This window comes from Lepidochelys olivacea, assembly GCF_965140295.1.
Source record: "Lepidochelys olivacea isolate rLepOli2 genome assembly, chromosome: 22".
Classification (NCBI taxonomy): domain Eukaryota; kingdom Metazoa; phylum Chordata; order Testudines; family Cheloniidae; genus Lepidochelys; species Lepidochelys olivacea.
In genome coordinates this window covers 19,991,468-20,018,411 of record NC_140432.1, presented here as the reverse complement: position 1 = coordinate 20,018,411, position 26,944 = coordinate 19,991,468, and the positions used below count along the sequence as shown (strand labels likewise).

The 26,944-nt window shown below is 42.7% G+C and overlaps 1 protein-coding gene across 3 annotated transcripts in view; it reads left to right on the top strand.

Annotated features, from left to right (window-relative positions):
- The window catches only part of SIK3 (SIK family kinase 3), a 151,549-nt gene that overhangs the window by 84,469 nt on the left and 40,136 nt on the right, over positions 1-26,944 (top strand). For all 3 annotated transcript variants that reach the window (XM_084611969.1, XM_084611968.1, XM_084611967.1), the window contains exons 3-5: positions 1,920-1,983; positions 15,339-15,500; positions 25,938-26,062. In XM_084611969.1, the coding sequence (XP_084468095.1) occupies positions 1,920-1,983; positions 15,339-15,500; positions 25,938-26,062 (351 nt within the window). The remainder of the gene's footprint in view (positions 1-1,919; positions 1,984-15,338; positions 15,501-25,937; positions 26,063-26,944) is intronic.

The window sequence follows — 26,944 nt, the reverse complement described above, 5'->3', positions numbered from 1 at the left end:
TGAAGCCATGGTGAAAAGGTGTGCTGCCCTGCCCATAAAAGCTACTGTTGCCAAAGCCAGGGCTTTGCAATTTACAATAGTAACAGATCAATGTATTGCATATCATCATGTGTCGCCAGCCAACTTCCTGTTTAATAAACATTTGAAAGGTAGCTTTCTGTTTCTGGTCTTTCTTAGGCCAACTGTTCCAGTTGGGCGTCTCTCCATGCTTTCTTATCAATCCTAGGAGAAGGGGGTTCACAAGTACGACCATGACTTAGGAGTACAGGTCCATGGGAAGTGGATAGGATTTGTACTCCTAAATCAGTCAAATGCTTTTGAAAATCCCACCCTTGGATCTTGCTACAATGCTTTGAGTGTAATGCTCCCTCTTTCCCTTCACATCCTTATTTCCCTCTCCTTCCTTCCACTTCCCTGGAGATCTCCCTCTCTGTTTTGTGCAAATGCATTAATACTGAAATCCTCTTGGATTTCTGGGGAAGTGGAAGGAAGGAGAGGGAAATAAGAACAGAGAATTACTTTATAATTTTTTTAATGTATCCCCTCAATCGCTTGCCTTTACCGACATCCACCAGCTTACCCATGTGGACTCACCCACACATACGCACTCGTGGGCACACTTCAAAGCTTGCTGCTAGAAGATCCGTTCCCTCCCATTAAACGAGTAGTGGCAACTGGGCTGCTTCACTTTCTGACCCTCGTCCTCCATTCTGAGCAAAAAAGCAGCTGCTCCAGCCACTTTTCTCCCTGGCTTTCCTTTCCCTGGTCTAAAATAGCAGTAGTGGCTCAAGGCTGCTTTGTCCTCTTCTTCTACACATCCCTCCTCTGAAAGGATCACTGCCCCTATGCCCATCTGCACCCAGGCTTGCCCCTTCCCTCATGAGAAGGAACATGGAGCTCCAGCCCCTCGGCTTTGTGTCCCTGCTCTGCCTACTCCGCGTTCAGGTAGGTGAGTGTTTTGAGCCCTGAGCATGAATAGCTAAAAGAACATTTAGATTGGAATCTTCTCTTAGTATTAATGCTCTTAGTGTCGATAGAGGTCAGGAAATTGGCCTGTTTAAAACACATTATTTTGGGCCATGCTCTTAATGAAACTGAAATCCCTTCCCTCACCTCGGCTTGTTTTGGCATAGTCTGGTATCACCAGGGCAGCTACCTCTGCCGGCTCCCATCGGCCGGGGTGATGTTACCATGGTAGGGCCAAAGAGAAACTTTCCGTGACCTGGCCATCTATTCTATGGCTACTAGAGCAAGTCAGCTTTCTAGTGGAACTATCTGACCTTTCCTGGGGACTAATTTTGGCATTTTAATTGACTTGCTGAAAACAGGAGAACCAGTCTTGATACTGTAACTGGCCTTCATTTGTTGGAGAGCTCCGTGTGCATCCAGAGCCCTGGAAGGCTTGTATAAAGATTGGCATTGTCTTTTCGCTTAAATGTGAAGGTTCCCTAGAGCAAAGCTCTTAAGCCAGTCACTTTTATGATGGATAGATCTTGAGTCATTTGAAAGTCACTTACTAATTCTGGAGGTAGTCCTTCCTTTAGAAAAAAGTATTCCTAGTTATTTGAGTGTTTCAGAGTGATGAATGATTAATACCTAAGGTGAACTTTTCAGTCTTGGCAGCCCAGAGATGTCTCTGAGGTTCTTGAAACAAGTGGAGACTAGCAACTGAATATTTTGTGGGTGGGATGCAGAAGGATTTAAGTAGTGTTTAAAATAGTCCCTTTAATAATCATTCTTATTTTTCCCCTCCCCACCCCTGCCATTGCTCTCTAAAGCATTGGAATCCACTTTTTTTTAATTTGCTGAAAGCAGTTTGTATCAAAGTTACAAGTAACAAAAGAAAATTCCAATTAGCTTCATTTCCTTTTGCACTGGGCAGTCTCTTTAGCTGTCACTTTGTATCCTTGTTTGTCCAGGTTATGGAGACGGAGAGGATGATTTATCTGGTGACCGAATATGCTAGCGGAGGGGAAATATTTGGTAAGTATGTTTATTGCATTCTTTAATCTGATATTATACTTGGTCAACTACAGTAAGCTGAAAATAGCTGCCTCCTATCTGTCCTTCAGCCCTGGAAACTTCCATTGACAAAGAAATGAAGAATAAAATCATTTAACTTGCAGGAAAAAAAAGCCATGCCATTTAAAAGGGCATCATCTCCATGTTTTCTCAGGGGGTGGGAGGGGTTCATTCTTATAGAGGCAGTTCCGTTTTTCTTCAGCTGCATGCTGACACTTGAGATTAAAGGTATTGCATAGTGGTTTCAGAACTGCCTTTTAAAGAGGTGCTAAAAACGTCACTTCCTGGCAAGCTGTCATGTGAGATTCTTGGCTGCAGCTGTGATTTTGGTGTTTGATGTTAGTGACGTCTAAGCTAACAGAAAAGGAGTACTTGTGCAGCTCTGCAGTCTTTTATACTTCAAATCATATGATTTCTGAGATTTCTCATATTTTTGTGACCCGTTAGCCTTGCAATCTAGAGCCTAGAAGCGTCCATTTTAAAACTCCGTTTTTTGCTAACAAAGTTCTAGTTGTTTTCTTGACTAGTGTTTGTCTGAAAACCATATTATATAACCGTCTTAAAATCACAAAATTGTTTTTTACAATGATGACTAATGAAACACCTGATGGTATTTTACTCACATGTCAAAGTTCTTTGCCCCGGGTAACTGAGTCAGTATTTTGCAAGGTTGGTCTGTAGCAGTTTAGCTAGCATGAGTCTCAGAAAAAATCCTTGTTCAGTTTGGTCAGGAAAACAGGTCCAAAAATCACACTAATAACTTTGTTTAAACCCAGTTCTAGGTAACGTTGTTCTCATCTCGGTGTGGAGTGAAATCTAGAGACACGTCTGCTAAAGCCAAAGACTTCTCTTTATTTAGTCTTCACTGACTTGTTCCTGTTCAGTCAATACTGAGGTTATTCTATCTCCTTTAACTTCAACATTCATGTTTGCCATAAGATAAGAAAAGGCTCTGACTTTGCTGGAGGAGATGTTGCTGTGTAACAAAGGACAAAGCTCTTTATGAAGCAGGGATTCACCAATTCACAGCAAAGTCATTGTGGCAAAATTACAAACTTCATCTGAAAAGTTCAAGTCCTAGTTACGCCAGCATAAAAGCACCTCCTGGGGGCTGAAATCTGCTAAATGCTATACAATTCTTTCCCATTTTATCCTGAATGTTGTTCCTTTTACCTGGATCCCAGGAAAATGCTTTTATTTGAACTCCTGTCGTATGTGGAAGGGCTATAATGTGTGGTAAGCAATAGCTGCTGCCTGAACAGCTTCCTTGCTATTCTTGTACATGTCAGAGAGGGAAGGCAGATGTTTCAGCAGCAAGTAAAGCAATACTTGGCACTTCTATAGTACTTGTTATCCAAGGATCTCAAAGTCCTTGTGGGACTCTTGGGATGTAGGCAAGTATTACTTGCTGCCTACAGCCGAGGAAGCTGAGGCACAGAGATCTTGAATAAATCACTGTGTGGCCTTGGGATGTTGACTGAGACAGTACTCTGGTCTGTGCATTGTCCCCTGCTCTAACTGCTAATCTAGACAATACTACATCCTTTAGAGAAAGCAAACCAAAAATCTGTGGGTACGTAACCAGAGACTTGAACGATAAATAGCTGGTAACAGTTCTGGTAACCTAAAAAGCGCCTTTAAAAATAAATAAAATAAAAAGTCTAACATCGTGACATTTTCTAAATGTCTTTGTAATTAATAGCTAATGACTCAGTAATAATGGAAGAAACTACATCCATTACTTCTCCCATTATACTCCACTGCTCCTTTGATTCCTGCTTCTCCAGAGAAGGGGCAACTTAAGTAGGGAAGAAGTTATAACTGATAATCAACAAGTATAGATTGTCTGAAAACCTAACTTTGTCCGGCTGAGCCTTCTGTTATCTCTCCAATGCAGCAATTTTCAAATTGGGGGTGGGGGGCACAGCAAGCCTTCTAATTCATGATGGACAGGTGGCTGGGCCAAACTTGCGTGAGTGGCGTTGAGACTGAGTGACAGATTTGGGGTGTTTTTATAGTACCACTTGACTTACATTTTGATTTAGGCAACCTGCCTTGTCTCTGGTGTAGAAACACATTAGCAGCGCTAGGTGGCAGTATCCTTCTCACTATTATTAAGCGGCAAAGAGTCCTGTGGCACCTAGACTAACCTAACAGACGTATTGGATTCACCCACGAAAGCTTATGCTCCAACATGTCTGTTAGTCTATAAGGTGCCACAGGACACTTTGCCGCTTTTACAGATCCCGACTAACACGGCGACCCCTCTGATACCTGACTATTATTAAGGTGGGTGGCAGACTCCAAGTTTAAAAAAAAAAAAAAAAAAAAAACCCGCAAAGGTGGGGGCATGATTCAAAAAATGGTTGAGAACTCCTACTCGAAATATAAGTTGCCATTAATTAAGGAGTGTCGGATGCCCCATAATTCTGCAAACTTGTGAAGTTCAGCTTACTCTTTGTAGGAGGTGCTAATGACAGCAAAGTATTGTGTGTGTTCTTCACACGCACACAGTGGGAGGCTTTGCTTTTCTGTGGATCACTGCAAAGAGGTAAAATATCTCTTTACTCCCTTCCTCCTGTTGAATTTGGCAGATATAATCCAAGTATTTCCCTTTTATCCAGAACTGTGTACGTACTAGCAAGCTCATATGCAGACTTGGAAGAATTCTGTTGGCTACAAAAATAGCCCTGTAAGTAAATAGAAAGTGAAAATCTAATTGTTTTCTAAAATATTTCATGCTGTAGTAAATTCAGATAATTAGAATTGCTAATTTACAATACATTGCCCCGTACTATATCCTCACTTGTGGCTGACAGCAGATGAATTCAGAAGTCAGTTATGTACTAGACGGTAAATGTCAATTTCTACCTCTATCTAGTAGGTTCTGGCAGTTTTCAAACTTCACACAAGGTCCATTAACTCCAACTTTATATCTAAGAGAGTGAATCCCAGCAAAGTTTCCTAAGTAGCCAGTGAGACATTTTGTTCTAACATGAGAAGCAATTTATTGTGTGTGGGGGGAGGGGCGGGGAACCAAACAGAAGCCCATGTGGAAAACAATCTTTCCTTGCAATCATTAGCATTTACAACTCTGAAGAGGATCTTGCGTCTTCATTTTGTCAAGAGAAATAGTCTGTGTACTGTGGGCTGCCTTCAAATCCCTTTATGCTCTGTGTTTTGGGTCATTCTGAGGCTGGAAATCAGAAGGTGTAAAACAGAACTTTTTGTAGGCAAAATTTGCTTACCAGGTTTCCTTTCATTCAAGTATCTGCCGTTTTTGGAGTCATGAACGTCTTTGGAGGAGTCTTCCTTCTCACAACAGCTATAGTGATAACTCCCTGCTATTCATTTACAGTGAAGCTACTGTAAAAAGACTAAGATGTTTTTGGAGAAGGGGAAAGGTTTCACTTATTCAGTGTTTAAAGTGACTTTTAATTTCCGTTGGTAATCCAGCCAAAATATGTGGGTAAGCAGGCTCGGAATAGGCTGCATGCTTGCAGTCCTAACATGATCTCAAGAGCTACGCTTCCTTCCTGCAGCCGTATGAGTAGAATATTTTTCCATGCACATAACATGGCAAAAATCACAGCAGGGTACATTGGTGGAACAGCCTCATCAAGAATCACATCTACTGTTGTGCAACACCAAGGAGACCCCCTCTGTGCTAAATGTCCATGTTGTGAGATTTTTGATTGCTTGTTTGATGCTTTCTGAGTATCTGTGGCCATACAAGCTAGGTTTTAAAGTGAAACCATTGCACTGAACCCCCAAATAAGGGGGCATAATGTTCTGTATTCAGAAAATTTCAAGAAAGAGAAATCTTGCTCTATATAAGGATCATTTCTGTTGCATAATGTCTGAGGTATTGCATAATACATGTCTGCATACTGGAGGTTTTTCTGTATGTAAAGTGACTTGAAGTGATTTTTGAAGTCTTTATATAGATTTTGAGACGTTTTCCAAAATGTAACATTTTACACAAAGTGAGCAAAGGATGCAATTCTTGAACTGGAAAAGGGGTAATAAGTTCTGTAAATGGGTATGGCTCGAAAGGGCGTCAGTATTCAAGAATGTCAAAATTCAAAGCTTAGCTTTTTTTTGTCCTTTATTAGCTCTTCTGAACTATAGTCCTGGCTAGCCCCAGCCAGAGCTGCTGTACTTGTTGACTTGAGCTTTCATTAGACAGGCTCAGTCTGTTCTGAGAAGCCCTCCAAATGGCCCACATGTAAACGAGGTCTTTAATTCAGCTGAGATTGATGTGATCATTCATTTCAAAATGAAACCAGCCAGGCACAACAGTGAGTGGGAATGATGGAGAGCTGCTTGTGGTTTGTTGTAGGGTCAAAGCACTGCAAAGCACATCATTGTGTTTTGTGCCCCGTACACGTTTCGTATGCACATAAGGTGGCAGTTTGACAGTGTGAACAAATACATGTATCTCTTAAAGGTAGGTCACGGTTTTGTTCCACCAGTCTTGACAGCATTCCTTTACCTGAGAGGTCAAACAGATAATAGGCTAAACACATGTTTCAGTTATTTACTCGTTAATATTAACCAAAAGAAATACTCTGCAACCCTCAATTACAAAAATGAAGTTAAGAGATTAGCTTAAAATAACTCACAAGATTCTTTTCTTCAAATATTTACTATTAATAATACCTAGCTCTTACATGGGGCTTGCCATCAGCAGATCTCCACAGCAATTTCTAAAGCTGGTGAAATATCATTATCCCCACTCTACAAACAGAGAAACTGAGGCACACAGAGAGAAGTGACTTTCCCAGGTTCTGAGCATGTCATCAGCAGAACCAGGGCTAAAACCCAACCCCCCAGGTCTTGTGCCCTTATCCATGGTCATCTTATTTGTTGACGTAAGATAGGTGGATAATATGGCGGAATACTTTGGAACTGTCTGACTTTTCCAGTTACAAGCTTGTGTTCTGATTAATAGGATTTATCTCAGTGACTGATATTTACTCTGTTTTTCTATGAAAAACATTTTTGCAACTGATTTGTTTTCCTAAAAGGTTTTTTTTATCCAGTTTATTACACTCCTTCAGAGTGCTCACATGGCTGGAATTAGCTACATCTATCTGAGGATGTTTTGTTTCTAATTGGTCATTATGACAAATTGAATACTGTGTGTTGAGAAATCATATAGGAAATGAAGGAGACTTGAAAAAATATGGAATTAGTGGAAAAAAATGGAAACTCTAGGGCAGTGATTGAAGGAGAATGGGTTATTGTCTAATAAGCACTGGAATGCAGAGATGCCTTGGCTAAGGGAAGGATGCTCATTTAGCCTGGGAGAGAGCGCACAATGGATAAGGGACTGATAACCACGGGGGGGAGAGCTGCTGTGTATGGGGAGGGCGGTAATGTGTGAGCTACAGTTCTCCTGGGTGAACCACTGACTGTTCAGAGCCTGTCTGCCCGTCAACCCATCCAGAGGTAGCTGCTGAGTGATGCAAGCTGCTTCCTCCATGGAATGAGCCTGCAGTTGGCACACAGAACAGCAACCCAGGCCGTCCCAGAAGGGTTCTGAGCATCATCAGTAAGCTCACACGTGCTAGTGAATGCCTCACTGGTACTGGAGGCTGTTGGGCCAAATGTGCAAAGGGAGCAGCACAAGTTGGCTGCTCAGAAGCAGCCTCAAATTGTTTCTCTCTTTTTAGAAAAGGGAGCCAGCTGCTCTGGGTGGGTTCAAGGTCTGCCTGGAGAACTTCAAGGGTTTCTGGGCAGTGGAACTGGGGTGAACTTGAGCCCAGGGCTGTTTTTTGGGGAAAAAAAGAAATCCATGGCAGAGAGGAGGTGGCAGAGTGCCTTCCTGTTCCCTACCCCAGCACAGCTCCAAACAGGCAGCACAGTAGTGGAAACAGCTGGATGAAGGCTGCCTAGAGTTGGGGGAGAGGCCAGTAGCCAGTGAGTCAGTAACTGGCATCAGAAAAGAAGGGGTGCAGGAAGTGGGGAGCCAGAGGATAGGGACAGTGGGGCTGAATTGGGTCACTGGGATGCCAGGAACAGAGCTGAAAGGGAGAAAGTCCAGTTCAGAAGGGACAGGAAAGACAGATAGTAGAAATAGTAGGGACAGTACCCAGAAGGAGAGAAGACAGTGCTATTCGGGGAAAAGAGGAACACAGAAAGGAAGAACAGTGCAGTTAAATGAGAAGGAAAATTACTTAGAGACTCTTCAGTTAACTAAGAAATTTTTAGAAAAACAGAAAACGGAGAGAAAGATAAAGCAAGAATGAAATATGAAGGATATAAGCTATAATAAAAGATAAACTGTAATGAAAGAGAAACGGACAAGAAATAAGGAGGAAGTGTGCTGTAGCAGAAGTAAGAAAACAGTAAGGATTGTAAAACACAATGCCCAGATGGTATCGTAAGGCATACAAGGTGAAGCGACAGGAATACAGAAATTTGTCGGGAGGTGGGGGGTGGACTATGAGACAGAAAGGCGTGAAGGATAAATGTTGAGTCAAGAAGCCAACATGTTGGATCAAAGCATACATGTCTTTATTTAAGCTGGAACTCACAACAGTAAATAAAAATTGCACCAGACAATTGCTCAAGCTATAACTAAACAACCTAAGAATTTGTCCTCCAAACTCTGGGCTTACAGAGGCTGAAAACTGAGAAACTGAATAGGGAGCATATAACTCGGCGGTTTATGTTCTAATGCATTGTATCTTCTCATTCAAAATTCTGTTATTTCATAAATATAAATTTGTACCGACAAAGTGAGTTGAATTAAGATGACAGTATATAAAGCTCTGGCTGGGATGATTTAGTTGGGGATTGGTTCTGCTTTGAACAGGGGGTTGGACTAGATGACCTCCTGAGGTCCCTTCCAACCCTGATATCCTATGATACAGGAGATAACAGTAATAATTTACAGTAGTTTACGATAAACCTAAATAGTAGCTCCTGCTAAAACAACTAACTCTGATTTACTGGTGACTATTCCCCACTTTGTTGATTTGTACTGTACCCCAGTGGATTTCAAATAAAACATAATTTGGCATCTAGATTGCCTCTACTTCTCTTTTTTGTTCTGATTCAGAATGCCCCTCATTATACTCCTCTAGAATTATTCAATCTGCTTTGTAAAATCCCATTGAGGGGCACCGTAACCAGTGACAAGAAAAGGAGTACTTGTGGCACCTTAGAGACTAACCAATTTATTTGAGCATGAGCTTTCGTGAGCTACAGCTCACTTCATCAGATGCATGCCGTGGAAACTGCAGCAGACTTTATATATACACAGAGAATATGAAAAAATACCTCCTCCCACCCCATTGTCCAGCTGGTAATAGCTTTAACAAGCACTGCTTGACAATATAATTTTATACGTTAATATACTTCACTTAAAGCATGTTCCGCTGTGCAGAAAACCTAACTTGGTTCGCCTCTTTAGTGCCGATAATCCAAGATGCTCATTCCTGCAGTTAGGCTAAAAATGTCATCAAAGCATTTTCTTGCATATTGACTGAAAGTCAGTGGAATGTCCTGGGAAATGGAAGGAACTTAAATACACCTGAGTTAGCAGCTCTTGTAGTACAATCAAGAGGGTGTTTCTTGTATCAGCCACAAACGCAGAATGTCTTGAGCGTGCTGGCTATGAAAATGGCTGGAAGGGGACTGGGTTTTCTGCAGAGAGTGGAATGCCCTCAAAAGCGAAAGGGCAGGAAAGGGAGCCTGTCTTTACTCAAGGTAACCAAGGTGCTGAAGGAGCTCCCAGAAGAAGGGAGCTATTGAGGCATGGCTTACGTAGCTGCGCCTGGCACATTGCCCAAAGGCTCACAGTTCTGAAGGAATCCCTGTGCTTGAGTGCTGATAGACCTGCAGTTCATGAGGGAGAACGTGGCTTTTAGAACTACCGGATTCCTGTGTTGCATGGAGTCTCAGACACAAACTATCTAAACTGGCTCAGTTAAAAACATTCCTAGCCTTTTCTCTAGAAATGCAACAAGAGGTCCGTGAGAGCGAGTGCAAGTTGGAAGGGCAGGGCATTCATGTTTCAGAACATTAGTAGAGATGTTCATGTGTTTAAATGCATACTATCCACTTTGGTTTGAAAGGGTGAGTTAAAGAGTCTCAGATCCCACCTGTTCCTGAGTCTCCCTGCCAGTGGCTGTGATGTTTGAAATCACTTCAGAAAGATTCTCTCTCAGACTAACCACAAAACAGGAAATGGACTGGCTATGCAGGGGAAAGGATGAAACTGACTACTCAAAGTGCTGTTAAATGCATAGAGTAAGCAAACTGGGGCGGCGGGGGAGGAAGTGGAGAGGGAGAGTATTCCCACCCCTAATCTTAATTGAAAGGCTTTTTAGCGGACGTAACAGTAATACGTGCCACACTGGTGGAGTCCGTGTAGTGGTGTTTTGTACTTTTAAGGGAAAACTGTCTGAGGCAGCATGCTCAGTGGTCAGGATACTGGATTGGGAGTGAGGAGGCTTGTGGCCTTGGAACCAAACTGCTGTGTGACCTTGTGTGAGTCACTTGACCTCTGTGTCTCTGTCTCTGCTCTTGTCCTGGGTCTATCTGGTCTGTTGAGATTGTGGGCTCTTTGGGGCAGAGACTGTCTCTCACTATGTATACAACATCTAGCACAAGTGAACCCTGAGCTTTCGGTGCTACCATTATACAAATCAAGATGACACTCCTGATGTGCCAGTCACTGAAAGGGGGTTGGCTAGAAGGTCAGGCTCTAAGACCTTTTTATCACAGGGTCTCCAGGTATCCTGCACACTTTATTAAAGTGTCACATGTCCTCTGTGTGATAGATGACCCAGGAATAGAATTTGCTGAGTACCAATGCTGTGCCTTATGCGTTTTCCCTTGGGGCCTGATCCTGTCTCTGTTTGTCAGCAGCAGCAGGATTGGTCTCTTGATATTAGAGCTCTGAAGGGCAGATCCTTTTAGAGAAGAACCTGAAGTGGAGTGTCACATGGCTTTGTGGTCAGAAGACCGCACTTGAGGATAACATTGAATGCTTGGAACTCAGCAGCAAGAGCCTCTGCTTCTGGACTTGATGCACTTGGGAGTAAGGTGGCTGGGCCCCCAGTTCAAGGTTCAGGCATCTGTGACCTGCCTTGTCCAAGAGATGTTCTGCAGACTAAGCTGGCAGTGGTTAATCTCAGAATACAGTTGCCTTCAGTGGTATGTGAAGTATTCTGTAGCTTCATTGTTTTTATTCTTCTAGAGCCTGTGCAGCAGGTCTGCAAATGCAGTGCCTATGTGCAAAGCTCAGGGATGGGCCTCCACTCTGGCTTTCTTAGTGGAAGTGAAATTTCACATCTAAGTCTAAAGGAATTTGTGCAGTCTAATGAAGCGGTACGTGCTGAAAGAGGAGACAGTGCTATGTGTGCCGACAGGTCTGGGGGAGTTTCATCTGAGAATCAAACTCTGAAGTGTTCATTAAACCAAAATGTGTGAGTAAATCTGAATGTTTGGGTAGAGTTCTGAGAAATGACGCCTAAGCAAGCTGAAAAACAAACCGTAAAGATGGCAGTTGTCCATAGCAGAAGCTGACCTGATCGTGGGGTGATAGGAGACTGCCTCTTGTGCAATCCCAAACTCCATCCCAAAATCTGTGTTAATAAACAAACTATGGTCTGAAATTACAAGTCCTGTCATCCCTCCAGTCTGTTTATAAGTGGTATTACCTGGTTGATATAGTTAAGATTGATTAAATTTCTTAGAACCTGATTAGAAGAGCTGAAATCTGTACAAACAGAAGTCCTGAAATGGCAATTGCTTTCTAGGTTGTGAAATGTGGTTTTAACAATGACCAAAATACAGTTTCTGTTCTTGCATGTTTTCATCCTCATTGGTATTTGAATCTGGATAGAGCATAATATGTTCATGGGAACCTTCCAAAAATGCTTGAGAACCCTTTTAAAATTCTCTTGTGGATTTTCAGTGTTGAGAGACCAGAATCTGGAGTTTTGCATTATCAGGTGTGTTTACTACATTTGCAAATGATGTTCCCAATCCTGCAAAGACTGAAGCACATGAGTGATTTGATTTGCTTGGGACATGATCCATAGCCTGTTGAAAACTATGGGAGTGTTTACATTGAACCAGGCTCCATTTGTCAATGTGACAACTCACATGAGTAAAGAATCTACTGTAAAGCATAGTGCTTAATGGGATCTGTGGGACTACATGTGGTAATAGGCACTGCACTTGGTAGGAAATGTTTGAAGGGTCACATCGTAATAGGGGACACTGCAGATGTGCTTACTACATACATGGCTGTAGGAATAAATTAAACTTAAATAGCAATTTTTTGGGGGGGAATTAATCCAACTCTATCCAACTGCCTTAGAAATCAGCCCCAAAAGAAATTAATTACTCTTCATCAGAAGCAAGTAGAAGTGCTTTGATGTATCTTTGTAATTAGTATTTATTGTAAGACAATTATGTCTCTGGTATTTTAATTAATGGGTGGTTTGGCAAAGCAGCCACCTGATGGGAAACCTTCAGAAGTGGTTTGTATTTATTCTCTAGAACGGACTTCTCTTTCAAGCTCTCCGATTTAATGCAGTTTATGAAGTAAAATATATTGAAGCAATCAGGCCTTGGGCTTGGGGCCTTTTGAGGTCAAATCAGCAGCTCACTTAAAATAAATGGCCTCTCGAAATGCGGGAGGATGTGATGTTGAGTCTTCATTTGTTACATTTCTTTGCATTGTACATTCATAAAGCATCATTACAAGAGGTCAGTGATTTCTGTCTTCTTTCAAAGACTGTGTGATTCTGGCACCCTGCTTCATGGGGGTGGGGGATTGGAGAGCATTCCGGTAGCCTATCACACTCTTTCTGAACTCCTTCTCAAGGCTTCTAGGTGTTAACAGTTATATGTTCTCTCAAGTATATAGAGACAGGAGTAAGAAGAAAAAGTACTCATGGGTTTTGTTTGGTGCTTGGTTAATCTGTTCCATAACTTGATTTTTAGCCCCACTATGGCCTAAAGTGCTATGTAGCTAACCTGGACGATATGAAAGATAATGGGCATGTCCTTAACTTTCTTATTGTTTTGAACCAAGAAAGTTACAACTTTAAAGTTGAAGTCCAGCTAGTGAATGAATGCTCCAAATGTTTCAGAATTTGAGGTAGTAGCTTGTTTTCAGTAGGTGCGATGAACTGTATGCCCACTTAGTGTTAATTTACGGTAACTTTTTCATATCTCAAGCAGTAGCTATCTGCCAGCTTTTAAAATCTGAAACACATGAAATAGATGCATTATTGTGTAGTTGTTCCTAATGCATGCTATTGTAGATAGAGAATGGGCCCAAGTTAGGATAATGGTATAGGGTTGTGTGTGGAGTTGCTCTTCCCATTTGTAAGGGAAACATGACAACTTGTAAATATTGGGATATTTGGTTAGTGTGCCTTAAACCAGGATTCCTCATGCTTTTTCATAGCGTGGTCCCCTTGTGGGAAACTCCTCCTACCCCATTTGCAAATCATGCAACACCTAGGGCCATTCCTCACAGAGCAAAGGGATATTAGGAAACTGCTTCGTTATTTCTAATGCTTCTGATGGAGGCTCTGGCGCTTGTTTCCTCTCTGTCTCCTCAATTACCTAGATGAGCATGGAATGCCTGTAGTAAAAGATAGAAGCAAGGAGGTGGAGCCAGCATAGTATAACCTGCCAGGTGTTCAGACTGTCCCCAGGTGCTCTGTGGACACTGAATGATCCATGGGTCACAGACTGAGAACTGCTGCTGTAATAAAATAGGAGAGGTAGATTTTGAATACTGCTTTGCTTGGCGCAGCCTCAGGGAAATCTCTCTTAAGTTCTTGAGAGATGCTTGCCCTTGACAGACTCAATTACCTACAATAATCTAGCTGCTTTCTCCATCTCATTGTCCACCTTTCCTGCCCATGTGCACGCTTGTAGAGAAGCATCAGAGTACTTGGCTAGGCCTGTGGATTTGGGTTTGTATTTCTGCCAGTTGAAATTCTCTCTCCAAAACTGAGAACCAAGTAGTTTGACACAATTGCTCTTGGGATAAATCCTGTCTTTTTAAAGCTCTGGCCTTGTAAAGGTATTTAAATGTAAAGTGTACTGATTTAGCTTGCAGTTATGCCGCTTCCCATTCTGATCTTATCAGCAAAGTAGGGTCCAGTTGGGTCAGTACTTGGACAGGACGTTTTCAACAACAAGGCTGGCTTCAGCAGATGTTACACTGAAATGAAATTATTTTTTAAAACAAATTAAGGTAATATTCCAACAAAATGTCTAAGTACCCAGACTTTCTCCAGGAGCAGTATTTACCTGACTTTTGCAGTAATGAATTAGATATGCAGAAAGTCTTACTCCATGACACTTGTGCAGATATATAAAAAACATGAATGTCACTTATTAAAACAGCAAACACCTAGACATTTGAGCAAGCATTTAAAGTACAGGGTGGCAAATTCCTGGATACACATTTTAAAATGTCCCTCACTTCATTTTTGCAACACTTCCTGAAATACATCTGGGCATACATTAGGGAGTTGTATTTCTATTCTTCCTCTGTGTTGTAGGGTTTAGTCACTAGAATCCTGTTGATAAAATATGAACCTTTATATTGTAAGAAAATGGATCTGATCTAGTCTGGCAATTCCTAAGGTCCATGCAGTTTAGGATCCTGTTTCTGATGCTGGCCAGCACCAAATGGTTCTGTAGGGAAATGTCTGCCAGTCTACCCCCCACACACGTTAAATGGTATCTTGGTCTCTAATAGAGATTGGATTGAGCCTTGTACAGGAGGTTTAATACTTCCAAAATGTATCTTTACTTGTACAGCTGAGTGTAGTTATCTAAATGTAGACCAATCTCCAGTCTTCTGACACTTCTCTTGCCTTGCAGACAGCATGAGTAATGACACCATTTATTAGCGCTAACACACCTCCCAATCTTGCACCCGTTGAGTCAGGAGAACCCCGGACTAGGCCCAACCCCTTGCTGGGTGGTTTCTTCCTTTCCTCCTCTGGTGTGTGTGTGTGTGTGTGTGTGAAAGTGCAGGAGTTAGTCTTTAGTTCTGAGTATCATCTGTCCCATGAAAACTTGCCCCTTGTAGCTGAAAAATGCTCTTCTACCCTCGGAGTGAGGTTTAGCACTCTCCAGTAACATAAGCATTAATTAGACTGAAGCTTGTACTACTTAATGGAGGGAGATTATGTCACGGTGAAATACTGCTCGTTTTATTTTTCTTCCTCTACGTCTCTTGTTAGCTGTACACCAGATGCCCATTTCCTGCCTGTCTTTCCTGAGCCAATAACCATTTTTTCTTTTCTGGTCCCCTACAGATCACCTGGTAGCCCATGGACGGATGGCTGAGAAAGAAGCCCGGAGAAAGTTCAAGCAGATTGTAGCTGCTGTCCACTTTTGTCACTGTTGTAACATCGTTCACAGAGACTTGAAGGCAGAGAATCTGCTGCTGGACGCTAACCTAAACATCAAAATAGCAGGTGAGCTGGGGGCTAGCGGAGGGGGAGGAAGGCAACCGCTGTTAGAAGTTGTTAAACGGAGGCACTTGCTGTTTATGCTAGTCAGAAAGAAGGAAGCACAGTTCAGTTAAAGGAAACTTAAGATTTCTGCTCGGCCCAAAGCCAGCAAATGATAGAGTAATGAGGAGGCCGGTGGCACCTTAAAGACTAGCAGATTACCTGTTAGTCTTTAAGATGCCATTGGACTCCTCATTGTTTTTATGGATGCAGACTAACATGGCGGCTACTCTGATAAATTATAGAATGTTGATTTATATCCCGCTTCATGCTGGTAAAGACTGGGCTTTTACTCTACAGGCAGGCCTGGTGTTACAAAAGCTATGGTGTTCCAATCCCCTTTCCAATGGGCGAGACACAACTAGAGGCTGACCTCGAGGCTGGGTCCTGTTGTCAGTTTAGGGTTTCTCTGAAGTGAGGCAAGGTGAGTGAGAGGCAGGGAGTGTGGAAAAATAAAGATGGCAAAATTTAGGGGTAGAGAGGTAAGAGAAAGTAAAGAGATTTTGATCAATTCCTTTCTATTTGTGTGGAGGAGAGAAAATCACCCCAGTAGTGTCTCGCTTAGCAGTATATCAAGAATGGAGCGGAAAGCTGAAGACGATCCAACAAGGCCACGTACACGTTTCCAGCAACGGGCTCGTTGCACAATGATAGGTGCCTCTATTGTTCTGGCACGCATCAATAAGTCCTGGTAGAATGGGTGAATATTTTGCAGCTAGCTTGGCCGCCAGTAAAGCCCGCGTTTCAGGCACTCTCTAAACTGTTTCAGCGCAGACCTTCACGTCTGTATTGCTTCCCCGTATGAAAATGTCTGCTCTGTCCAGCTCCACAGATTTGCTGCCAGAGAGGCTGAGCTCAGTCTACAGCCTAAAGTCTCTGGGCTTAGATCAGGATACACCAACTAGTCCTTAATGTCACATAGATACATGTGAATGGTGAATGTCTGCTCAAAACAAAAGCAGGTCTTGTATCCATTTGGCCACCTCACCATACAGGCTTTCCCTTTGGGACGGCTAATAGCGATCCATTGAGTTCCATTGATGCATGGATCCCAGCAAATGCCAAAGTTGTGGAAAGAGCTCCATGCTGTCCTGATAAATAGGCATCCATGGAGAGCGCCTCAGTTTCATCTTTCTCTCCTAGCCCAGTGGCCGGAGTGTAATGCTAACAGCTGCTCTGGTGGTGGCACATATGATTGCTGTCCGATGTGAATGATTCCTTTCTCTTCTTCCCTGTGTATTTATTTTTCCCCTCTATAGTGTGCGCGTGTGTGTGTGTATTTTCCTTTTCAGTGGCTAGGTGAATATCCGTATTGTAGTACCTGGCAGAGCTGAAATAGTGAAAGGTTTGTCAGCATTTTAATTATAGAACCCATTTTAGAAGGATTTATAACTTGACTGAAACTTGCTTCAGGCTGTGACTTGGCATGGAACTAGTCAGGCTGGAGCAATTTTAATACTGACCTGATTTACCAAGTTTAGTAACTTCTTTTTATTGAACCAGCATCTCAAGATGTACATTTTCTAGGTTTAAATCGCAGTATTTTGGTCACAAGTGTGGTAGAGGAATTTAACTTTCTTTACAAATATGTTGTTCCTAGTCTTTTTGCTTATCGCTATTTAGAATTAAAATTATTCTTAGAGCAGACAGTGGCATGTGAGTGGCAGGCTGATGGAGACGGAAAGGTGAACAGCCCAAACCTGCATACATCACAATGCTTGGAGCAGGGAGCCAGAGGTGTTGCTACAGGGCTGGGCTCATGTTCCAACACCCCTCTGGGGGTGGACTTTCCATGACTAGAGGGTCTCCCCTTCTCCCCCCTCCCCCGCCCCCGCACCTCTACCACGAAATTAACTAAAAATGCATGACAAAATCATAGCCTTATTTATGATTGATGTATATTCTTATGTCTGCCGTGTGCAAATACACTTACAAATGATTTTAGGCCTCCTCTTTTATGATGAGTGGGAAAAATTCCTGCATGTACAATTCTTTTTAAAAAGCTCTTCAGAAGTAACTTTGGCAGAATCTGAAATGTGGCTGGATTCCCTGAAGAAATGTCCATATGAACATGCTGACAAGTTATGTGAATGTTTGAAAATTGTGGAAACTTTTTTTTTTATTTAAACCTAAGGAAGCTGGAAACTATTCCCCTTCCCAATCTCTGCTCCCAGAATGGTCTAGAAGATAGTTCCCACCCCTGTGGTAGTGTTGTTTTACTTGGCAGGGAGACTTGGTAGTGATTTGAAGAACAGCCTGGAAAAGCTGATTTACAGTACAGGATTTTCCAAGTAGTTAGTTTTGTCCCTAGACCCCATCAATTATAATTTGACACTGGTGATTCTGTTCTGTCAAGAACAAAAAGTGGTAGCAGCTGATCTTTTTTTTCTTGCAGGACCCCCCAGAAAGAATACTTCAGAAATACATAGAACTGTACAGACAAGATGAAAGATAAGCAGAACCTTACTTCCAAGCCTTACTTTAACAATCTCTAAATTTAAAACCTCTTCCCTGTGAGGCAGATATTACTTCTGTAGCTCCCCTCCACTGAGTGTTTCAAAGGGCTTCCCAAGCCTGCATGTGGTAGGTCTGTTCTTTCTTCATTTCAGAGACCTGGACCGAGGCACAGAAAGCTGAAGTGACCTATCCAGGGAGACAGTGTCACTGGCAGAGCTGGAAATAGAATCCAGAAATCCTGTTTCCCAGTTCCCTGTTCTGAATACCAGACTACACTGCCTCTCAAAGTATACAAGATAAAAAGGAAGCAAAGGGGTGGTGTTTTGTGTAGTTCCTTTTGTGCTGCTTGTGTAGCTCTGTGGGAAGCAGCGTTCTGTGAGATGGTTAGTATTGTTGAAGTGCATTATGGCTGATCTTTGGCATTATGTGCAAAGCGATCTCCAGCTTCTGCAGTTTTACAGGAACTTGCAAATCACTCATTGGAGGGTAATGGGAAACTCCCCAGATCCTGCCAGTGTGAACTTCCCAGTGAGCTCCTATTGCTCTATAAGCGGAATATACCCGGAAAGATAATGGAGCAAATAATTAAGCAATCAATCTGCAAACATAGAATCATAGAATATCAGGGTTGGAAGGGACCTCAGGAGATCATCTAGTCCAACCCCCTGCTCAAAGCAGGACCAGTCCCCAACTAAATCATCCCAGCCAGGGCTTTGTCAAGCCTGACCTTAAAAATATCTAAGGAATAAAACATCTAGAACATAATAAGGTGATAAGTAACAGTCAGCATGGATTTGTCGAGAACAAATCTTGTCAAACCAACCTGATAGTTTTCTTTGACAAGGTAACAAGCCTCGTGGATAGGGGGAAGCGGTAGATGTGGTATATCTTGTCTTTAGTAAAGTTTTTGATACTGTCTCGCATGACCTTCTCATAAACTAACTAGGGAAATGCAACCTAGATGGAGGTGGTATAAGGTGGGTGCATAACTGATTGGAAAACCATTCTCAGAGAGTAGTTATCAGTGGTTCACAGTCAGGCTGGAAGGGCGAGAGTGGGGTCCCGCAGGGGTCAGTTCTGGGTCCAGTTCTGTTCACTATCTTCATCAATGGTTTAGATAATGGCATAGAGAGTACACTTATAAAGTTTGTGGATGCTACCAAGCTGGGAGGTGTTGCAAGTGCTTTAGAGGATAGGATTATAATTCAAAATGATCTGGACAAACTGGAGAAATGGTCTGAAGTAAATAGGACGAAATTCAATAAGGACAAATGCAAAGTACTCCACTTAGAAAGGAACAATCAGCTGCACACATACAAAATGGGAAATGACTGCCTAGGAGGGAGTACTGTGGAAAGGGATCTGGGGGTCATAGTGGAGCACAAGCAAAATGAGTCAACAGTGTAATGCTGTTGCAAAAAAATGAACATCATTCTGGGATGTATTAGCAGGAGTGTTGTAGACAAGAGAAGTAATTCTTCCGCTCTACTCTGCACTTAGTAGGCCTCAACTGGGGTATTGTGTCCAGTTCTGGACGCCACATTTAAAAAAAGATGTGGACAAATTGGAGAAAGTCCAGAGAAGAGCAACAAAAATGATTAAAGGTCTAGAAAACATGACCTATGAGGGAAGACTGAAAAAATTGGGTTTGTTTAGTCTAGAGAAGAGAAGACTGAGAGGGGACATAACAGTTTTCAAGTACATAAAAGGTTGTCACAAGGAGGAGGGAGGAAAAATTATTCTTCTTAACCTCTGAGGATAGGACAAGAAGCAATGGGTTTAAATTGCAGGGGGCGGGGGTTTAGGTTGAACATTAGGAAAAACTTCCTAACTGTCAGAGTGATTAAGCACTGAAATAAATTGCCTAGGGAGGTTGTGGAATCTCCATTCTTGGAGATTTTTAAGAGCAGGTTAGGGATTGTTGTCAGGGATTGTTTAGATAATATAGTCCTGCCATGAGTGCAGGGGACTGGACGAGATGACCTCTCAAGGTACCTTCCAGTCCTATGATTCTATGATTGATTCTGTAATGGGCTTTTGTATGTGGCTTTGTGTTCTTTTTATGGTTACAGATTGGTAAGTGCAATACTGTTAAGTAACTGCCATTAAGTAAAATGCAGTAGCAATGACTGGAAGTTGGTAGTGTGGCTATTCTCACTTGCAGGTGAACAGAAAGCATGTTCTTAAGCCTGCAAATGTTTTCTGCCTTGCTGCTTAGCTTTCTTCTTCCCATGGAGGGTTTTTCTGCAGTATATCTTCTCAAAGGGTGAGAGTCAGAAGTTTTTGGCAATGTGCTTCTCTTTGCTTGCAGTCAAAAAGTTCATCCAGGGGTTGCGACACTTGGTAAACCCCTGGGCCTTCCTGGGAGCCACTTTCAGAAGAGGATCTCATCTGTAAGGCCATCGCTTAACAAGAATGCATCCTCAGCCTCTTCTACCTTCTGAAGGCAAAAGCCAGTTATTTGTACAGATGTTATGTCCCCTTCTGCTTCTAGTTCTGGTGCTCTGTGGAAATGGAGCTAGAAAATATCACAGTTAATCCATCTTGGAGTTTCCCCTCCTGGCCTATTGCAGGGTTTCCTCTGCCGTGCCAGCCATTGGGTTAGTTAACTGCTAGCTGATTCAGATAATAAAAATGGCTTTCCTAAGACCCCTTCTCCCAGCTGCTGTGGCTACATTCAGTCCTAACCAGTGGTAAGAGTGCTCTGTAAGGGTTTTCCCTTTCCTTCTGTTTGTGGACAGCGAGCGTCCTGGTTGTGCTCTGGTTGGTGGATCTGTAGGCAAACAGGTATTTTTCCTTAGTCTGTGGCAGTGCTCATAGACTATAGGTATGTTTGTTTAAAAAACAGTGTTTTGCTTTTAAAATCCTCACACACACAGATATTCCTTCCTTGCTCCACACAGCTTTAAGAAGACTGTTTCCTCCCCACATTTGACCTCAGTTCATTAAGCACAGGTGGGTTCTGGAAAACTATTTCCAGCTGTTTAGCAGGACTTCATATCAAAGAGAGCCATCTGATTCTAGTTCACCACAGATCATGGTGGGGTCTGAAATGCTGTGCAAAGAGGAAGCTCTTCAAAGTGAGCTATTTCCCCCTCTGAAACCTAGCCACAATGCAAAATGAACTCCTAGGCTCCAGCTGGCTGCCTTACCTACATGTCTGACTCCAGAGTCCTGAGTCGTTTCTTCTGTTTGTTGTACTGATAATTTTGGTTCAAGAGTAGCAGCAAAGGCTTGCAACCGTGAGCTTCCTGATCCTGCTGTTGAAGCAAAGAGGCATTTGTGGTGTTTTTAGCCCCAGTTACATATGTGCCTGGGACTATATCCTTGCTAGAAGAGACAGTTATGATCACTGTTTCTACAATATCTGGTTAGGTGTTCAACTAGGACCAAATCTATTTGAAGCCACCTAAAAGTCCTACTAGACCTAAGTTATTCAACAAGTGTTTCTTCTGTCAAATGAGATGCTCTGATTTAAGATGTTCTTTGGGGAAAAAAATGTATTAAAAATGTACTGTGAGCAGAGAGGTGCTGGCATTTAAAATCTGCCATCAGTGCTGGGTGGAGTACTGAGACAGCTGATTCTCTGATTTGTTCATACCTATTGTTTGTGTCTGAGCTATTCCATGTCATTGAGTTCTCACCCACCTGTCACTCGCATACGTGGCCTGAGTCTTTTATACTTGCCAGTAGCCTGTATGCGCCACATGGCAATGTGCATGTTCTGCGTGTAGGCTGGGATTGTCAGAGGACCCCCAGGGGTTAGAGCTGAGTTCCCAAGGCCATTTGGACAATCCTAGCCAGGGTGGCTTCGCCAAGACATTCTCCGCTTGGACTTGGTTGTAGTTCTGGTTACTTCCCGTTGAGGTTGGCTGCAGCTTGTGGTGGAGATGATAGACTTGTTCATGTTAACAACTGGGTGGGGAGGAGCTTGTTTCAGTTCTTCCTTTAACACTTTGAGACAGGACCTGTGGTTTTGTTGTCTGTCTTCTTGTTTCATTTCCTACTGTTTCACACCTCTGTGTGTCTTCTGTCTCTTCTTCTTCCCCTCCACACCAGCCCCCCTCCCCCCCAAATTATCAAGCTGCAAAGAGCTCACTGTTAATATGGTAATGGTTCCCAAGAATGCTCTAAAGCTCTTTGGCGCACATTGACTTCCTGCCGAATGCTAGGGATAAAAAACCAAACCATATCAGCTTGCTCAGAATGTCAGCTAGCTTGCCTAGGTTTCAGCACATGCCTATTCATTTGAGGAAAAACTTGCATTTAAACTTGATTTCACAGGGTTTGTTGTTAAAGGTGCAGCCTAGTTTTGTAGGCTTTGGTGCTTGCCTGGCAGTCAGAATTCAGTGACTTGCCAAGCGTCCCACTGTAAGCACGAGAGCACCTTTCAAAGGTTTTCAGAGGTGGACTAGAGAAACTCCAAGCTGTGTGCTGTTTCTGTGAATCAGCCTCCTCGGGCTGAAGGTTGTTGTATTTGCCAAGCCAGAGTAATTTATTTAGTTCCCAACATTGTGCAAAACCCAAGGAATTGGCAAGTGATGGGTTTGAAATCAATTTGTGTTTATTATATTAATCCGTTTGCTGATTTTTGAAGCAGTTCTTGGTCTTGAACTGTACTATTTGTGCGCTATGCACAGTGTACTACAGTAGCAACCACAATGAGCCAGGCCCCAGCCATTAAAAGGAATACAGCCCTGGCGTTTTTAGTCTCTGTAAGATGACGAGCAGTTTCGTGAAGGCTGGGACAAGGATAAAGTGAATGTACTCTTTCTTTTTAAGTTAGTGTAAACTATCGTCAGCTATCCCCTACCATGGCCAGCCCCCATCAGTTAGCTGGCTAATCTTTTTGTAGATGTCATTGTAGGGATTTGAAAGAGAAGAGGGTAGTAGTCCCATGGACCACATCCTGTAGAGAGCTCTCTGAATAAGGGTCAGCATGGAAAAATGCAAAGATCTCTGGAGAAGCGGAAACACTTGGATTGGGATTGGGATGGGGAGGAAGGTTGGCACCGAGTTGGAGGGTATGGAATAACATGTTACCATCAAAGTTAAGTAGGTTTTTTGTGCAGGCTTGAGATACTCTGGCGATGGGAGCTCTGGGAGTCCCTAAGATAGCTGCTTGCCATTGTTGGTTCTTCTCATAGTTCCCTCTTTGAAATATGGAAGTCTTGTCTGATACGCTTGGCAGTTGTGTGTGTCTATCCAGATGCTAATGCTTTCAATGTTTTAAGCCAGACTTGCATAATTCTGCTTGCCCACGGGGAGTAACTTTTTTGATGAACAAGTCAAATAAAACTTTTTTTTTTCCCATTATCAATCACGATTTTTAAGCATGGGTAAGTAGATTATGTGCTGGGGTTGGGAAATGTTCGTGACAGTTTTGCAAAATGAAAGTAGAAGAAAAAACCTTCACAGTGTAAAGAATTGAGCTCCTATCTTGGTATCAGACATCAAGAATTATAACATTCAAAAACCAGTCGGAGAACACTTCAACCTCCCTGGTCATTCAATTACAGACCTAAGTGGCAATTCTTCAACAAAATAACTTCAAAAACAGACTCCAGTGAGAAACTGCAGAACTGGAATTAATTTGCAAACTAGACACCATTAAATTAGGCTTGAATAAAGCCTGGGAGTGGATGGGTCATTACACAAAGTAAAAACTATTTCCCCATGCTAATTTTTTCCCCTACTGTTACTCACACCTTCTTGTCAACTGTTTGAAATGGGCCATCCTGATTATCACTACAAAAGTTTTTTTTTCTCCTGCTGATAATAGCCCACCTTAATTGATTAGTCTCGTTAGAGTTGTTATGGCAACACCCATTTTTTCATGTTCTCTGTGTGTATATATCTTCCTACTGTATTTTGCACTGCATGCATCTGATGAAGTGGGTTTTAGCCCACGAAAGCTTATGCCTAAATAAATGTTAGTCTCTAAGATGCCACAAATACCCCTCGTTCTTTTTGCTGATACAGACTAACACGGCTACCACTCTGAAACTTGGTATCTCTGCATCTTGAATACACCTTGCCACTTCCATAAATACCATAGGCCAATTTCTTTTCCATTTCTTCATATTTGTACTGGTCTGTTAGAGAGCAGATTTTAACCTAGCAAAGTGCTAGGTTGAGACTAATTCTGCTTGAAGTACAAAGCTTGGAGCCTGTGTTTCGTTAATGTTATCCCCCAGTGCATTGTAGTTAGGGAGTCAAGGTTAGTCTTATTAAATTCTTCATAAGAAATGTTTATTTTTACCAGCTGTACTCTAGCTCTTGCACCTTGGTGCCATGCTTTTGTTTTGTTCACATCAAATTCGTGAGATGGGTTATTTCCTCACTGGCTTCCCTACTTTTACACCATCTCTCTCAAAAGGCCTTTGTGGAGATTTGCTTCTCATGCAAATCTTATGAAAACTGTGTGTTGTTGATGTGGGCCATGGTTGGTGTGTGTTGGTGTCATTTGTGCTAATACTGGGGCATTATTAGCATAACATCCAAAGGCAAAGCAATTTGCAAATAATCTTGGCTGTGTGGCCCCTTTGATAGTACTCCTGCATCTTGCTACTTGGTTTTCTTTTCCTTGACTGAAGAGCGAAAAAGGGAAGAAATGGTTAATGATGCCATGTTCTGGGCAAAGCTCTTTTTGCTGATGCAATGGGGGAGGGGAACCCTTAATATCCATTGAGCTGAAACAGTGTTGTATGTATGAGATGCAGACCTTTGTCTCCCAAATTCCACCCCTTTCTACACACACGTGCAGACACACGCAAAAACCACCTCTGGGATTTGGACGGCACACTGGAGGTGGCAAAGCAATCAATGTGGAATGCCATCATCACCCCAGAGCGCAAATTCTGTTTGAATGGTTGGATGGCTGGCCACAGCTTGCCGTTTGGTTACCGAGACTTTTCTCTTAACTTCAGTCTCCGGGTTTACTGTTGGCTGCTGCTGAATGGCTGGATTAGTCTGGAGAACTGTCCTCTATGGGCTTGTCTACCCTGGCTCTTTACAATGCTGCAACTTCCTCGCTCAGGGGTGGGGAACCCCCCCCCCCCCCGAGTGCTGCAAGTTGCAGTGCTGTAAAGTGCCAGGGTAGATGGTGCGCGAGTGCTGGGAGCTATTCCCCTCGTGACTACACAAGCCATGTTAAAACGCTGTCACAACCAGCACTTGAACGTTGCCAGTGAAGACGTGCCCTATAACTGGGGCTTCCGGGTTGCCAGAAGAGAATCAAGCACTTTCTGGCAAATGAAAAACCCAGTTTTCCCATTCTCTTTGCTCTATATCTTCAGCTTCTCTTGGTTTCAACAGCTCTAGCTGTAATACCCGCTCTGATCCTGAGAGTGAGATTTTTGAAACTGACAGCTGGGAGGGTGGAGACTAGAAACCAATGAAAAATCTTCATGTAGCGTCTTCTGAATGTAAATTGAAATCCTAATGCTAAGTCTAATTGCTAGAACATGTGTCTCCTGCAAGAGCTGATATGTGTATCTGATAAATGGAAGAAAAACACCTTTTGTAAGAACTGTGTATATAATAAGCGAGATGGCTGTATTTGCAGATTCTGACACAGTCCTAATAGTGCTAAGTTCCTGGCATTTTTAAGGAGGTTAAATAAATGGTGTGTATATTTTATGAGGCAAAGATATGCTATTGTCAGCATTCTGCCTCTATTGTTCGTTTGTCCCCTGTACCCCCTATTAGAAGCTGCAGATTTGCTGGTTGGGTTCACTTTAGTGCACAGATCAGCAGCAGCTCTTCCTCCCTCCCGTTTTCCCTGTCGTGGTCCAAGGGGCAGTCAGCCATTGTGGGATTGCACGTGACTTCACTGGACTGTGTCTCTCAGCCGTTTGCTTACACAAACACCATCCGATGCTTACAGCAGTTGGAATGGGTCATGTACTCCTCTTTTAATCGAGTCTCTCATTGTTCTTTCAGATTTTGGGTTCAGTAACATCTTCACACCTGGCCAGCTGCTTAAAACCTGGTGTGGGAGTCCCCCCTACGCAGCCCCCGAGCTCTTTGAAGGGAAGGAATATGATGGGCCAAAGGTTGACATTTGGGTATGCGGTGAACATATCTGTATTTTGCTTTGATCTCATATCGCTGCTTTTTACATGTGGCTTTGCTTCCAAAGCACTGAATTCACTTCTTGTAGGAAGGACCCATTTGTGGAAATAGTGTTATTCAAAGAAATGTAGCTTTATTCCAGCTATTAAATTGCATGCTTCTTGTTATAAGGCACTGTGCTTAATATTTTAGGAGTTGTGTAGAAATATATGTACATTTTGATTTGGTCTTAAGAGAGTTAGATTCTCTTAATACTTACCAGTGAGAAGTTGGCTATTCTGCTTGTTGTCTGGTTTGACCTGGTGTATTTATTTGTAGCAGGTAGAGATCATATCCCTCAGAACAGAGCATTTAAAGGGGCACAATGAAGGCAAAAGGCCCAAAAGAAGAATGCTCGCAGCTGCCTGCCCATCCCACATCAATTAGTAGTTTGAAACAGTCTCCCTTACAGGCATTAGCTGTTTGGTAACAGCTCTGCAAAAGCACGGCTATAGCAGTTTTACAATCCTAGTTCGAAACTGGGCATGAGGTTTGTTGCCATTCTGGTGTGGCTGTGCGATTCCTGCCATTCCTCCATTTTCCTGGCCGGATCGTCTGTGCGCTTTAAGAAGGGGTCCAGGAGGGTGGGCGAGAAGCACGGCATGAGTTAAGCTCTGCATGTTCTGTGTGGACATACAGTCGCCACAGAGCCACAACTGAATTTAACAAACTGTGTAACTCTGTTGAACCAAGTGGATTTACACTGGGGATGATAGTTACCCAGAGTCTCCCTTTGTGGTGATGGAGGGCTGGGATTTTAGGATTGTTGCACCCTTTGTTTTTGAGGCCTAAGAGCAGGCCTATCTCAGGCTTATTCAACAGATGTCTTTGGGAGG